Raw genomic sequence first — 17,326 nt, forward strand, 5'->3', positions numbered from 1 at the left:
GAAGACATTGACAGTGAGCACAAAGCCCAGACGTGAACCCCACTAAGAACTACTTTTCCAGACCCCCTCACCCAACGTCAGTGCCTTTGGCCATATAGTGTATCTAACTTAGTTTAAGAAATGAATGTCTATCCTAAGATATCAATATAACAAAGCATTTTCTAACCATAGTGCAATGAATGCTGTAGTTGAGATTTAGTCAATGGTGTTCATGAATTATTATAAAAAAAGGAACTTTAAAAAGGGAAGAAAAAAATCTAAAATAAAGTCTCTTAGCTTTTGTTAAGAGAAATTCACAGCGACGTCACAGCGATGATCCTCCAGAAAGGGGAATGTATTTTATTAGCAGCTATATTTGTAGTATTAGTAATTAAGTTTAATTTCTTCAATATAGACCAAACACAATTTAACATTCCTAAATCAACAAACTATGCTAATATTTTGTGGATGCTTTGCTTACTTTAGTCTGCACATTAGATGTAAAGCTAATGATCTCTAGCTTGAAGTGCCTGAGTGTGTACTAACTACAAAATGTGCATTTTAACTGGCTTGCAGTACTGTATGTGCAATATCACTGTTCACTGTTACCAGTAGAAATAAACACTCAGCTTGAAAAATCTTGGTTTATTTTGTGTGTTTGCATAAAGTAATCCACACCGCTCCAGTCCATCAGTTAATGTCTTGTGAAGTGAAAGTGAAAGTGTGTGTTTTTTTTACTTTAATCTGTCACTTCTGGCCAAAATAGGAGTCCATAATCCATAATATAACCTTTTCTCCTAGTGAAAAAGTCCATTCCCTAAGTTTAGAACTGTTTTGGACTGATTTTACTTATTTTACTGTGCATATTTCTCTCCTGATTCAGACGAGATGACTTTTTCACTGGAGAAAGTATAACGATGATTAATGATGGATTTGTTTCTTACAAACATGCAGCTTTTCGTTTCACGTGATGTTAACTGATGGACTGGAGTGTTGTGGATTATTGTGCTGTTTTTAACAGCTGTTTTGACTCTCATTCTGACGGCACCCATTCACTGCAGTGGATCCATTCCTGAGCAAGTGATGTAACGCTACATTTCTCCAAATCTGTTCCTGAAGAAACAAACTAATTTACATCTTGGATGGCCTGAGGATGAGTACATTTTGCAGCAAATTTTTATTTCTGAATGAACTACTCCTTGAACATATAATAAATGCTGGACTCTACCATATAGGAAAAAGATGGGTTTCTTCAGTGCATCGAACAAGCACTGTGGTGAGGTCATCATTCATTGTAATTGACAAAGAGGCCACACCACTCCATAAGATTCTGGATTTCCATGTTCCAGCTCATTTCACAGGGATTATCTGTGCATTTCACAGCCATTGGATATAATGTTGAGGCACAGCTGCAGCATTAAATGCAACTCTCTAATCGAAATGCAATCACTACAAAACGCACCATTACCTTTGCAAAAAGCTTCTTGTGGCAGATTTCAGACAGTCTTTCTAGAAAGTATTTTGCAGAAAATGAAAGTGATTTGCCTAAGGACAGGGAAAAGAGACTATCGTCTTATACCCAGCCTCTCTTTCCTCAGTCTCCTCTGTCACTTCTCATTTCTCTCATTAATATCCCTGAACAGGAGTTTTACTGAGTGATCGCAGCAGTGAAGTGTTTCCAGTCCAGTTTGCATATTATTTACCTCTTTAAAGATATTTATCATAAAAGCCTTCAGACCTTGTTCACTTTCATGAGCAAAGGCGGCCTGTGGGGAGCCATTTTTTTTAGCATCCTTTTATCTGGGCTGGGTTAATGCAGGAAAAAAGTATAGGTCGGTTTTTTCCTCTCTCTCATTTCAAACTGGGTTTCATCCTGCTGCATCCTGATACAGTGTGATTACTGGCATTGCAGAAGACATGGAAAACAACAACAGCTTTACATTTTTAAAAATAAAGCCTCTTATTCTAGTTGTATAATAAGGCATTGTAGGCATATTGAATAATGTTAGCTCTTTGACAAATTACTTTGTTCCTCTTTGTTCCTTTGGATAAAAGCATCTGCTAAATGCATGAATGTAAATGTAAAGGTTCCAAAAACAGGGTTTCACAGTGATGCCATAATGATATATGGACATCAGTTAAAGAATTGCATGATTAATGGTATGTGTATGTAATGTCAATTAATTCTCTGTTGTTAAAACAGATTCTTTATTTATCTTCTCTCTCTGTTTGAGATTCCACTGATACACCTTTAAGTGTAATTTTCCCATAATGTCAAAAGGAAAAGCCTTGTGAAAGCAGCCAATAGTGCTCTCACTTACTCACATTATCTTCACAGTCCTAGCAGAGCTCTTCTGCACCCATCCAATCCAATTACAAGCATTATTAAACTTAGAGCTGCATTGGAAAGAATAAGATTGGCTCTATTCCCTCACACACACACACACACACACACACACACACACACACGTCTCAGGTGTGTGCAGTAGACTGAGAAAACCAGCTGTCTGCTCTGTCTTACTCCATATATACTGTAATGCAGTTTGCTCTCACACACTTTTGCCATTGCATAAGATGACCATCCAAACCAAAACAGATTGCTGTGAAACCACTTTACGGTTAATGTCTCTTTTTGGACGATAAGTAGCGCAATTTTCTTTGAGGTGCTTTTGAGTACTGTGTAAATGCAATGGTGCATATGGTAATCATGGTCAATCATGGTGCATATCAAAGCAACTTGGCATTACCATCTGACACTTTGGCTGTATCTCAGACAAACACACTTCCTATTCATACTTAGTTTATTTAGAATCTAGTTTGATTATTAGATATGTGAGGTTGATTTTGCTGTATGGGTGAAAAGCAGTGCCCATCTAAAACGGGTTTGTGTGTGTGGTGTTAGTAAGTCTCAGATTGGGTTCTTGGTGTTTTTAAAATGTACAGGGCCCGGTTCCCCGATAACGCTCACTCTTAGCGCGCTAAGAAGACATCGAATGATATATCTTACCAAAGTTGTTGATGTTTCTAAGTGTGTTCCCCGAAGTGTCCCTTAGGAAGCTTCTTAGCACGCTGCCTCTTACGTCCGACGTTACAAGAGCGCTGTCCAAAGTCAGGGTGCTGAATTAGTTGGCATCGATTGCTCATAAATTGATTTTCCACTTCACATGAAGGTGCATTACAGCGTTAAGAAAGACAACACGTTCTATGCAAATGAAACATTCCTCAAATTATTACAGTAACATTTATTTTAACATACTTTAAGTTATCAGTAGAATATAGACTATAAATTAAATTATCAAATGGTCAGTAATATGTTCACAAGATTATGGCTATGTTGTGATTATATGATTAAGGCTATGTTGTGACGGCTAGACGAACCGGGTATCCCTCGCTAATCATCCACCCTCCTTATCCCATTGTGCCGCTTTTTGACATGGGTTTAACGACTTATAATTGAATATATAAATTATATAATACACTTTTATATTAATGGTAAGGTACTTTACAATCAGAATTGATTGGCAAGCAGCTGCAGTTACTTCTGTTTAATGCGGTATTGATTGCAATTGGTTTATGTTTTTAATAAAAAAACAACCTATCTACAATGAACAGAGAGAGAGAGAATTAGATACAAAATATGCTGGGGAAGCAACGTAAACAAGGGCACCAAGCTTCTCGTCAGAGAAACTTGAAGTTTTGCTGGACCTTGCCACCAAGTCGAAGATCACACTCCTATGGTCCACTATAACGTGCATGTTTATGGTCGTGTATCCCTTTCGCGATATTTCCTCCCGATCAATCACTGATGGATTGGCGATAGGGATGAGTGTGCCATCCACCAGGATGTAATACCCGGCATGGCGCAGAAGGGCGTTGGTGACTGTGTGGACACACCTCCACACCGAGGTCTTGATTAGGCCGTAGCCCTCTCCCACGACCTCGATGAATCTCTCTGTAGCAAAATAAATAAATAAATAAATAATAATAATTTTAAAAAAAAGGAGCGCTGGGCTTCAGGGCTTAAAGCAGAATTCCGCCGCGTTAGCCTGGCCAGCGCAGGTCTGGGAAGGTCCAGATGCTCCACAATGAGTTGTCTTGGGAGGGGATTTTTTTTAATATAGCCACGTCAGGCAAAATGTCAAAAGGGCTTAAGTTTTGCCGAATAAAAAAACTGACATGGACTAAACGGCTCCGAGTCCGACTCCGTCTTTGATTCAATACAAGAACCCGTTGGATCGCTGCCATAGTTGGTCGCTTACTGGGCACCACCATGATTACCCATTTAAAGATCTTAGCCATTTAGAGCCAAATTGTTTGCCAGATTTTAATTATCAAAAAAATGATTGCAAATTCGCTTTAATTACATTACGAAAAAGCCTAGGCTAATTACCACCTTATTAGTTCTGTAACCACATAAAGTCAACTTCATAAATAGGCCTGTATCCATTGCGAACATAATTTATTATGAGTCTTAAAAAATAACAGAAAATCATTGTTGAGCCACAAAATTGTCAACATACCATAGTTTGACTTGTATTTCGCTGCGCTGGTTTCTAAAGACTGTTGTACAGTAGCGTCATGAGCTCAAATAACGCTAAGAGAGAGCTACGATTGGTCCAGATAATCTTACGAAAGTGTGACTTACAGAAGATATACTTAGCGTACGAACGTGTCGGGAACCGTGCCATAAGGTTAAGAGAGAGGTTAAGGAATAGGTTAAGAACTACTTAGCGATAAGAATGTTTTGGGGAACCGGGCCCAGATTCTTTGGGACTATCAAGCGCACCCCAAAAAATAAGATAATTATTTTACTTATAATTATTTTACTAATAATTGCGACAAGACGTCATCCTTAATAAAATAGACTGTACAGTAGTTCCTTATATGGTGTAATATCTCATTTGTATTCCCTTCCACTAGATGGCAGACATGTAGTACTTTGATTCTAGACCACATTATGCATTGTTTCCAGGCGGCAAGGAAGTCGACCGGAAGTTGAAGTCGGCTGGGTGCTGCCATCTTGTAGCAGAACTTCACTTGCGTTAGCATCCCATTGACCTCCCATTCATTTTGGCGTTACTTTGACAGCGAATAACTTTACATCTGAGGCGTTTAAAGACTCCATTTGTCCATTATTTATTTCTAAAGATACACGAAAATGTATAAAGGGCTCCATTACCTTCTATGTTACATTATGGCCCCGTAGAAACAGTTTTTGTAAAAATAGGCTAACGATTGCGTCATAACCACTCGACTCTCTGTCGCATTACCGTACAGACAGGAGAAGAAGCTCGCAGGCAATTAACTTAATATGGCGTACTGGCGTTACATTTTAAAATACTATACAAAATAATTAATCAGAATACTTACTCCTTCTCACTCACGCCAAAGAACTCCCCGCTCAAGCTCGCCGTCTCTGCAAGATTAACGATGGCAGTTTTACGCACAGCTACTAGAAGATTTACAAATGTCAGACAGGTTGCTGACGTCATCAAGCTTAGTTTGAGTCTGCGCGTCAGAAACGGAAGTGCTAAAAATAGCTAAAAATGGGCTTCACTTGTCTCAACTGAGTTCCAATGGGGTCGCTGTGTCCATTTCTTTTACTGTCTATGATTGTTTCTGTTCAAAGTGTTCGGGAAATAGCAGAGCAAGTGAGCTCTCATGTCATTGATGCAGAAGCAATTCATTTCCTAGTGTAAATGGTGAGATTTATGAGAGAAAATCGCCAGATGGCTAATACAAAGTTGTACCGCGAGGATGTGTTGCAAATGTTCGCCGATTCTGACTCTGAAGGGGAATATTTGCCTTTTGGAAATGACGATCGGCCATCTAATGATCGCGCGTCTCGCGGTACATCTTTGCAGCGCAATGGTGCCGCCGTGCAAGGCGAGAGTGTTCACGAAGCACAAACAAGCGATCAATTCGACCCTTTGCCTTTTTTTTCCCTGATCATTTGGAACGAGAATAAAAAGAAAACAAAAACAAAAAAACAACAACAACAACAATCAAATACAAAAAAACCTTGCAAATAAGTTCAAACATCCATTCAATATCTATTATTTCCTGAATATTACTGATGAACTGATCAAAAAGTAGGCTACTGTACACATGTGTTTTACTACTATATCGTGTAGTAATATAGTAATAATTTATTTAGTAGTAATTTAGTACTTTCTCCTGTTTTATTGTTGGCTTCCTCTTTCCTGATAATTTGGAATGAGGATAAAAAAGACACACACACACACACACACACACACACACACACACATGCAAATATGTTCAAACATCAATTCAATATCTAATATTTCCTGAATATTATGAAATTCGAGATAGCCGCCCCTGGTGACGTCATAATATGCAAATTAGATTAGTATATTTACACCCCACATAAACATTTTTCTAATTGACAGTAGATCTCTATCTTTAAGTCCTTTCCAGCCACAAGCTTTTGAAATCTTGATGTCAAAATACAATTTTTTTTTCCAAAAAACCCTGTCGCCTTAAGGGTTAAAGGTATTTAGGTGTGATATTGTCAGGCTTTTCTATTTACAGCGCAGTAGACGACGCATAATATGATAGCATTATAATATAACAATGCAACTTGTAACAATAAAGTTGGCAGTGGCTTCATAAATTAATTTAAAACATTAAAAACGAAGTATACCTAATGCATATTTCTTTGTTCTTCCTTTTCTAGAACAAGAGTTTAAGAACATTGCTGTATTTTTGTGTTATTAATTAAGAGAAAGTACTCCGCCATCTTTCTCCGACGAAAGTGACTTGAACGCACGTAAGCACGACTTCCCACCTCGTGCGTACGAACTTCCCAGGAGGATCTCTGTTGTACCCTCACCTGTGATGTTTTGCTTTAGCTGTAAATATATGGCTTAAAGTTAAAGCTATCTATACGTATGTGTGCTAATGATTTATGTATTACATGAAGAGGCGTGCTCCTTTTGCCGTTTAACTTGATGTTTTTTACAGTCTATGGTTGGTTTAGGCTATAATAACAGCCAGTATGATTCTAGTCTGTGGGATTACAGGTAATATGAAGTCATGTGACAAGACTGCTAAGGTTGACAATGTTTGTAGAGGAATAATGGCACATACTGCTACGAAAAAAAGAAAAGAAAAGCGAGTATGCATCAGTGTGTACTGCAGTATGCAGCAGGCCGTGAGTTAGTATGTACTTCAGACACAGTCCGGGTCTCCAGCGCCCTCCAGAGGTCTGGTCTGATCTGATCTGATCTGCAGCTGCTCTCTCTCTCTGGCACTGAGAGGTTTGTTTCCCTGTCGTTCTCGCCTTTATTTGTTCCTTCCTAAATCGCTTGCGAGAGCGCAGTGTAAGCAGTGTTAAAGGGTTAGTTCATCCATCAAAATTATGTCGTTAATAACTCACCCTCATGTTGTTCCAAACCCGTGAGACCTCCGTTCATCTTCTGAACACAGTTTAAGATATTTTAGATTTAGTCAGAGAGCTCTCAGTCCTTCCATTGAAGCTGTGTGTACGGTCTACTGTCCATGTCCAGAAAGGTAAGAAAAACATCATCAAAGTACAACCCGAATTCCGGAAAAGTTGGGACGTTTTTTAAATTTTAATAAAATGAAAACTAAAAGACTTTCAAATCACATGAGCCAATATTTTATTCACAATAGAACATAGATAACATAGCAAATGTTTAAACTGAGAAAGTTTACAATTTTATGCACAAAATGAGCTCATTTCAATTTTGATTTCTGCTACAGGTCTCAAAATAGTTGGGACGGGGCATGTTTACCATGGTGTAGCATCTCCTTTTCTTTTCAAAACAGTTTGAAGACGTCTGGGCATTGAGGCTATGAGTTGCTGGAGTTTTGCTGTTGGAATTTGGTCCCATTCTTGCCTTATATAGATTTCCAGCTGCTGAAGAGTTCGTGGTCGTCTTTGACGTATTTTTCGTTTAATGATGCGCCAAATGTTCTCTATAGGTGAAAGATCTGGACTGCAGGCAGGCCAGGTTAGCACCCGGACTCTTCTACGACGAAGCCATGCTGTTGTTATAGCTGCAGTATGTGGTTTTGCATTGTCCTGCTGAAATAAACAAGGCCTTCCCTGAAATAGACGTTGTTTGGAGGGAAGTATATGTTGCTCTAAAACCTTTATATACCTTTCAGCATTCACAGAGCCTTCCAAAACATGCAAGCTGCCCATACTGTATGCACTTATGCACCCCCATACCATCAGAGATGCTGGCTTTTGAACTGAACGCTGATAACATGCTGGAAGGTCTCCCTCCTCTTTAGCCCGGAGGACACGGCGTCCGTTATTTCCAACAAGAATGTCAAATTTGGACTCGTCTGACCATAAAACACTATTCCACTTTTAAATGAGCCTTGGCCCACAGGACACGACTGCGCTTCTGGACCATGCTTTAGTTGGCATCTGCTGATGGCACGGCGGATTGTGTTTACCGACAGTGGTTTCTGAAAGTATTCCTGGGCCCATTTAGTAATGTCATTGACACAATCATGCCGATGAGTGATGCAGTGTCGTCTGAGAGCCCGAAGACCACGGGCATCCAATAAAGGTCTCCGGCCTTGTCCCTTACGCACAGAGATTTCTCCAGTTTCTCTGAATCTTTTGATGATGTTATGCACTGTAGATGATGAGATTTGCAAAGCCTTTGCAATTTGACGTTGAGGAACATTGTTTTTAAAGTTTTCCACAATTTTTTTACGCAGTCTTTCACAGATTGGAGAGCCTCTGCCCATCTTTACTTCTGAGAGACTCTGCTTCTCTAAGACAAAGCTTTTATAGCTAATCATGTTACAGACCTGATATCAATTAACTTAATTAATCACTAGATGTTCTCCCAGCTGAATCTTTTCAAAACTGCTTGCTTTTTTTAGCCATTTGTTGCCCCCCGTGCCAACTTTTTTTAGACCTGTAGCAGGCATTACACTTTAAATGAGCTAATTAAGTGGATAAAAGTGTAAAATTTCTCAGTGTAAACATTTGTTACGTTATCTATGTTCTATTGTGAATAAAATATTGGCTCAATACTTCACTGATTACTCATTCAGCAATTATTCGTAATGATTACTGCTTCATTATCCATGCTTAATCGGTTTATGTAAAATAAGACACCTTGAAAAGCATCATGACTTTCACAAGCCTGGTTCAGGAGTGTGATTGGTCTGCTCCTCAGTCAGTAGTAGTCTGTGTTTGCCTCACCTCCTGTTAGTCTTTATTGGTCTTAAAATAATCATTGAGTTACTGAGATCCTAAACATTTCCATTTGTTTTTATCTCCTGCTAAAATGAAGAGATTCTGAGAGTGCAGACCTTGAGTAACGTTAGTGTGTAAGAGTCAAAATGATGATGATGATCTTTTTGTTTCTAGACCTTGAAGCATGTATTGATTTTTTTATTGTATGTAATGTTTTTATTATATTCATATCTGTATTTTTTAACCATAAACCAGCCCATCTTTAGTTACATTTTTAGCCGTAAGTTGTGCAAGTCTGATCATTTTTTCATTTATGTTGTCATGTCACCAACATGTCCGGCAAATATTGACATCATAAACATAGTTGCAATATATAAACTTGCATGCAACATGTGTCTTTAGCACAGAAATACATTCCCACTACATGTATATGATACATTAAAATTGACGCCGCTTACTAGGTGGCTCAGCTTACCCCACAACAATTTCTGAATACAGATTTCACAGAAATGCATTGCATTTCATTGCATACTGTGTGCATTACTTTGTAAGGCCAGTAGGTGGCGCTGCAGACCGCGTGACAGAACTAGCTTCAACCAGATTCAACACACTCAAAGATGCTTCCTGGCATTTATTTGCAATTATTCTTTTAACAGGACTGTACAATTTATACCCAAAGTACATTATACAGTGGTTTGAAAAAGAGCAACAAAGCAGCAAAAATCAAAAAAGCACACCAGGAAACCAAATTTACAGGAGAAGAAAAAAAGGGCAAAATGTTAAACCTCTGTACAGAATAAATCTGCTGAAAGCTAATATCTGAAATCAAGGTCCTGTACAACAAATATACATGAATTCTCCAGAGGGGATACTTTTATTTTGTCCTGCATAGGATTCTGTACATTGTCAATCGTCTACATTTGGTTCTTTTGTGCATTTAACATCAGCCGCTCTGTATGCAAGAATTACATTCTTGTAGCTAGTTGAACAAAGCAAGGAAAAGCTAACACTGTTGTCTGTACCACATGACATTACTACAGAGTGAAGAATGAAACCTGTTACAGTGACTCTGAACTCTTAACCCAGCAGAGGCCGTGGGAACTGATAGTGGTTTCAGGTCTCGCTCCTCTTTGAACGTGGAGGCAACCATGTGAAAAACCAAAAGACAACAGTCACATCTCAAAGTACTTAACAGTAGCAGTGCCCTATCCGGTCTTCACAAGACCTTATTTTTCTTCAATAATCGCCACATTCTCTGGGTGTGTCTGAATATTCATGCTTTATTTGTCTTCATTCTCTTTCCAAACGCTTTTCTCAGTAAACCCAAATCTCATTGCTGCAAAAGCACAATAATTCATCAAACTTCCTGGAGCTTGTTCTCCTCCAGCCGAGCTGTGTGTCTGTGGTCAGTAGGAGCTGGAGTTCGGAGCCAGGGCTCCTGAGGAACTGGGCCGTCTGATGTGAGGCAGCAGGTACGAGTCTCTGCCCAGCTGATGCACATCGAACCGGTCCTCCTTCCTGTAGGCCAGACACCGGCGGATGAACGCCTGCAGCAAACAGTGACACACCACTTATTACAAATCAAAAAAAAGAAAAAAGTGTCTGAGAAAACATGCAAGATAATTATTGAAAATCATCAAATCTGTCTGTTTAATTGCCTGTTGCATTATGACCATTGTTAAAATGACTATGAATTGCAGAAACTAGCCCTACACACACACACACACACACACACACATGTTTTGGATCAGAAAGACTTAATGTTATGTAATGTTCTTAAAGAAAACTCTTCTGCTAATCAAGGCTGCATTTATTTGATCAAAAATCTGAAAAAAAAACAAAAAAAAACACGTAATCTTGCAAAATGTTACTACAATATAAAATAATGGACTATATTTAAATATCCTTTAAAATAAAATGTATTTCTGTGATGCAAAGCTGCATTTCCATCAGCATCATTCCTTCAGTCTGAAGAGTCGCATGATCCTTCATAAATCACTCTAATATACTGATTATTATTAGAATTATCACTTGTGCATTAACAGTTGTGCTGACAAATATTTTACTGCGATACTTAATATAAATATTTTCTAACAATATAAATCTTTGCTAAGACTTATCGACTTCGAAGAATGGCATCTACGCTAATATTAGATAATGTTTCTCTCTTATTCCGAGGTCACCGTAGCCACCAGATCCAGTCTGTGTCCAGATCAGAGGGTCACTACAGTCACCCGGATCCAGTACGTATCCAGACCAGATGGTGGATCAGCACCTAGAAAGGACCTCTACTGCCCTGAAAGACAGCAGAGACCAGAACAACTAGAGCCCCAGATACAGATCCCCCGTAAAGACCTTGTCTCAGAGGAGCACCAGGACAAGACCACAGGAAACAGATGATTCTTCTGCACAATCGGACTTTGCTGCAGCCTGGAATTGAACTGCTGGTTTCGTCTGGTCAGAGGAGAACTGGCCCCCCAACTGAGCCTGGTTTCTCCCAAGGTTTTTTTCTCCATTCTGTCACCGATGGAGTTTCGGTTCCTTGCCGCTGTCACCTCTGGCTTGCTTAGTTGGGGACACTTCATCTACAGCGATATCGTTGACTTGATTGCAAATAAATGCACAGAAACTATTTAACTGAACAGAGATGACATCACTGAATCCAATGATGAACTGCCTTTAACTCTCATTTTTGCATTATTGACACTGTTTTCCTAATGAATGTTGTTCAGTTGCTTTGACGCAATGTATTTTGTTTAAAGCGCTATATAAATAAAGGTGACTTGACTTATCAATTTAAAACATCTTTGCAGAATAAAAGCATTAAAAAAAAAAGATAAAAAATGTATTGGCCCCAAACTTTTGAACTGTAGTGTATATCGTTAGAAAATATTTATATTTTGAATAAATGCTGTACTTTTTTACATTTTATTCAAAGAATCTTGAAAAAAGTATCACAGTTTCCCCAAAAAATATTTGTCAGCACAACTGTTGATGCACAAGTGATAATTCTAATAATAAATCAGTATATTAAGAGTGATTTCTGAAGGATCATGCGACTCTTCAGACTGAAGTAATGACTGATGGAAATTCAGCTTTGCATCACAGAAATAAATTATATTTTAAAGAATGTTAATATATATATATATATATATATATATATATATATATATATATATATATATATATATATATTTTTTTTTTTTTTATTGTAATAACATCTTGCAAGAGTGCAGATTTTTTTTCTGTATTTTTGATCAAATAAATGCAGCCTTGAGCAAAAGAAACTCCAATTTTGCAACAATCATTTTGCAATCATAGAGTTGTGCCTGATTGGCACGATTTTTTTATGTTGTCATGTCTGACAGGTACATACTTGCCGTGTATAAAACTTACATGCAGAAATATAATAAATGTCATTAACTAGGTTGTAAAGATAAATATCCCCAAATTTGAGATTTTGCCTCAACAGCAGATGCTTTATAAAAGGGAATTTTCAGCAATTTCTTGTGACGCTCTTTTAACAATGAAAACTTTGTTTGTGGTTAAACAAGTGACTGATTTTGTGAGCCCACTCAAGCGACTTGTGTTTTAATATTAATATTTGATACACAATACAACTGAAACAAATAACTAGCAATAATACGTGCTAAGCCCAGTTCACAAAGCAACAAGAGCCCATTGATTTGTAACGTAGTGCTGGGGACATGTGTGACAGAATGAAGGAGCGTCCGGAGACAGCAAAGCTGAGAGAGCAGATTTAACAACACGTGTCAGGAAAGAAACGCTCAGCAGTTTTACTGAATCGGACTCATTTATTGATATAGCTGATTATAGGATGTAATGAGCAGATTAGCACTGCTGCAGTCCACATTAATACTGTTTTCTCCGCATAATGATCCTTACTGGGAGAAGAAAATATGTTTATTTTTAGGGAATGTTGACAGTATGAGTGAAACGGTTTATCGAAAGTCTGGCTAACTATTTAATGCACTAGCACCGCTGTAGTTAACATAACCGTTCTTAACAGCACAATCTTACTTTTGTTACAAAACTGTTCATTTTGTCAGCTATTTTCAATTTTAGTCCCGTGTTAAATGTCCTTCATGTTTAGTCAACCTTATCCTATGTTGTTTGAGTATTATAATTTTCTTCTAGTTTTCCCTCAAAGAAACCCTAAAGTATTTTATTCGTTCTAGTCGATGAAAACTTGACATTTTAGCATTTTTAGCAATAAGATTATTATGAATGAACCGTACAGCAGTGTTTGATTTACGAACGTTTCAGTTCACCCCCTCAACAACAGGAAGCAGACATGTCAAGCACACAAACTCTGTTCCATGATTACAATACGACATTTTATACGGACTGTTTCTCAAAGCACATCTGAACTGACCTTGGCCTCATTGCTGGCGACGGGTTTGGAAGGGAACTGAACCTCTGTGGCTTTCAGGATGGTGTTCTCCTGCAGGATGTCCTGCTGGGACTGGTTATGGCCAAATGGCTAGAGAAACAAATCAAGATTGCGAGGTTAAACATAACTGCAGCGTCTTAGAAATCAGGAAAACAACAAACCTGTAGACGCTTCTGAGAATATTCTCATTTGTTCAGATAATTGCTCCTCACCTTTCTACCATAGAGGCACTGGAAAAATATGACACCCACAGACCATACGTCCACCTTATTGGAGATCTTTGGAGGCTCTTTACCCACCACAAAACACTCCGGGGGTAAGTACCTTACAGCCGAAACAAGACACGACTGAGTAACATGCTTTAACAGGCTAAAGCAGAAGTGTTGGGAGTATCTGAGTGTGTTACCAGTAAGTGCCAGCCCCTTGAGAGGTCAGGTCCATCCCATCTACTCCATAGCTGTCATCGTCCATGATTTTAGACAGTCCGAAATCTGTGATCTTTATCTCTCCGCATGCATTTCCATCTACCAGTAAAATATTCCCTGCACACAACCACACACACAAATAAATACACATTCCCTATACTTTTTTATATCTTTCACATATGCATAATAGGGGTGGGTGGGGAAATAATACATATCCTACCATTCAAAAGTCTGAGGTCAGTTAGTTATATATATATATATATTTTTTTTAAGAAATCAATACTTTTATTCAGCAAGGCTGTATTAAACTGATCAAAAGAGACAAAACAATAACAATTCTGAAATATATATAAAGCTGTTGTTTTAAACGTTCTACATATCAATTAATCCTGAAAAGGTATCATTACTTTATTTTACAAAAATATAAAGCTATAAAGCAGTGCAACGGTTTTCAGAAAAGATATAAAGCAATGTTTTGTTTTTCAAGCAGAAAATCTGATTATTAAAATGATTTCTGAAAAATAATGTGGCACTTTTTTGTCGTTTTTACTATATTAAAAATAAATAAATTATAATAACTGTATATATATTTCTCAACGGTTTAAAACGGTATATACGTGGTATATATCTAAATGCACATACAGGTTAAAAACCAACCTGTATATAACCTGTGTATATACAAAAATAATAATAACCAGTTTGTGTATTTGAGTGTTCGACTGGTGTGTGAAGTAAAACGCAGAGAATGTGTGTTCACCGGGTTTGAGGTCATAGTGTATTATGGGTGGCTTGATCTCGTTCAGGTATCGTAGAGCATTAACAATCTGCATGACGATAGAGCGAGCTTCTTTCTCAGACATCAGCTTGTGCTGTTTCAAATAGAAATCCAGATCATTTCCTTCACAGTACTCCAAAACCGTGCAAAACCTGCGGGAAACAGAAACTGATGTCACGGATGTGTTCAGACGGTTGAAAGGTGAACTGTGCAGGGCTGGAGCTAACTCACGTGTCTGTGTCCAGGGAGAAGTAGTCGTACAGTTTCACTATTCTGGGATGATCCAGCTGTTTATGTATTCGGTATTCCCGACAGGCGTGTCTGCAGAGAACAGAGGCACGGGTTAACATGGCCAAAACAGGGGAGACCCAGGCGAACAGCGTCATGAGACACAGACGCGCTCCATTTACAGTTCTGTACTGAATAACAATGGGCATGGAAATACAGCCTTACATAACAATGTGCCCAAACCACGATATAAGGCTGCTACACATCAATTACACATTAAAAAAAGAAAGAGAAGTGGCAAAAACAAAAAATTAACAAAGTTAATAACAAGGGCAGCAGAGCAAACTTATCCATAGTGGTTCTCATTTGTCCTTCTCTTAAAGACTGATCACGTAACTTAAAAACACTCACTATGTGGTGACGACGTAGAAGGAATAGATGAGAAGCACTATGGATGAGAAGTTCGCTCTGCCGCCGCCGCCGCCTTATGTTGCATGCATCACATTATAGTGCGGTGTGCATGAAAATACAGAGTTTTGGCCGTTACAAAGTCTTCATCCACAAACAGACGTACATCGTCTGCAGATATAAGGTGTTTCATTGCACTTTAACAAGTAATCTGAACGGCCTGTATATGTGCACTATATTAAACGAGTCCTCACTAACTGAGTTTAATGCCACAGTTATGTTAGAGTGCATCTCATTCTTGTTTCTGTGACGGTGCATCGGTCTCGTCGTGAGGCGCGCGGTCCGGAGCGCTGTATGACTGATGCAGCAGTTCAATTCAACTTTACTTCAAATATATGTCTTTTGAATAGTTTATATTTAACGCGTTTGTTTATGTCCAATATTAGTGTTAAACTGTTGGACTTTAAATGAAATCTACTATTGATTTTCACCGTTGACTGATTTTGCAGAACATTTAGACTGATAACGTCCGTGCGCAGATGCGGCAGATTTGTCACATGACGCGTAATATGACAGTTGCGTCTGACTATATATGAACTAACTGTTTTAAATACAGTATTTTTATATTTAACATTAGTTTATCAGTATGTTTGAAAGTATATATTTTTTAGATTATAGGTGATTCCATAGGCTCTCTCTCTCGCGCACCTGCTCGGTTTAAAACACCAAATAGTTCTGCTATGACAAGTACAGATAGTCTCTCTCTTGCTCCAACAATGCACGATAATATCGTGTATCGTCGATCTCACGGGCTGACGATTTGACAAATGACCATATCGCCCAACACTAACATGCACATGATCATCTTCAAGGTTCACAACAACATACCGAACGGATTGTACAGCTGTTTTTTTTTTCTCTTTCGGTCAAATTTCACATGATGTCTATCTACCCTGTCTATGAAGTTAGGATAATTCACTTTTTTTTCCCGTTTATGCAATCTGAAATCGAATTCATCACTTGTGGTGATGGGCAGCATGCCTATGAAATCCATTTTATAGTTTCCCTAAATTGCATTAGATTTGTTTCCAAATTCAGAGTTTCCCATTTTATTTTCCTGGATCCTGTTTTTTTTTCTAGACTGTTTTAATGAAATGACAAATTAATGAAATGTACATAATTTAACAGCATTATCTATATTGATCTAATATAATCTTTATATTAGCCCAAGTAATACATTTCTGTCAGTTTCTTCAAGTTAAACCAGACTTTTATTTTGACGGGTTGCTGTGAAGACCTTTACGTTTCTGTCTGCGCCGTTCCATCTCAACAAGACGTGCAGAAAACACAGTATTGGTCTTTAAATAGTCTTTTTGCGGTTTAATATTCACAGACACTAGTCCATATCATGTTTTGATTTAAGTATACTAACCTACTTTTGATTTATTCATTCAAAATTTGACAAATTCTATGGCATTCTGCATTATACAGTGAACTGCATTTTCATGCCTGGATTCAGTGCTTGTTTTCCATATCCCAGAAATCATAGGGCCCTATACAGATTTAACAAAAACATTTCCTTGAATAGCATCAGAGAGGAGGAACATACTTGTGGTAATTTTCTTTCTTCTCCTCTCTCCAGTTTTTGTTGAGCTGATGAATCTTCACAGCAGTGTAGCGCTGCTCAATTAAGTCAAACGCCTGAAGAGCAGAATGATGAATCAAGCGATGCGTTTCTTTCTCAAAGGTCAGCTTATATCAGGCTGGGTTATAAATGAGGGGTAAGGGTACCTTGTAGACCTCACTGAAGCCCCCCCTGCCCAGCAGATGTAACAGCAGGTAGCGCTCATTCAGGGTGGGATGGTCCTTGAATCTGAGAAAGAATAAAA

At 38.2% G+C, this 17,326-nt stretch overlaps 1 protein-coding gene across 2 annotated transcripts in view; it reads right to left on the reverse strand.

Annotated features, from left to right (window-relative positions):
• Window positions 1–10,540: 10,540 nt before the first annotated feature.
• The window catches only part of LOC132094849 (serine/threonine-protein kinase tousled-like 1-B), a 56,909-nt gene continuing 50,123 nt past the window's right edge, over window positions 10,541–17,326 (reverse strand). For both annotated transcript variants that reach the window (XM_059499479.1, XM_059499480.1), the window contains 8 exons: window positions 17,229–17,310; window positions 17,047–17,138; window positions 15,033–15,122; window positions 14,784–14,953; window positions 14,008–14,143; window positions 13,814–13,925; window positions 13,584–13,691; window positions 10,541–10,734 (listed from right to left, as the gene is read on the reverse strand). In XM_059499479.1, the coding sequence (XP_059355462.1) occupies window positions 10,594–10,734; window positions 13,584–13,691; window positions 13,814–13,925; window positions 14,008–14,143; window positions 14,784–14,953; window positions 15,033–15,122; window positions 17,047–17,138; window positions 17,229–17,310 (931 nt within the window). In that variant the 3' untranslated portion in view covers window positions 10,541–10,593. The remainder of the gene's footprint in view (window positions 10,735–13,583; window positions 13,692–13,813; window positions 13,926–14,007; window positions 14,144–14,783; window positions 14,954–15,032; window positions 15,123–17,046; window positions 17,139–17,228; window positions 17,311–17,326) is intronic.

This window comes from Carassius carassius, chromosome 19, assembly GCF_963082965.1.
Source record: "Carassius carassius chromosome 19, fCarCar2.1, whole genome shotgun sequence".
Classification (NCBI taxonomy): Eukaryota; Metazoa; Chordata; class Actinopteri; order Cypriniformes; family Cyprinidae; genus Carassius; species Carassius carassius.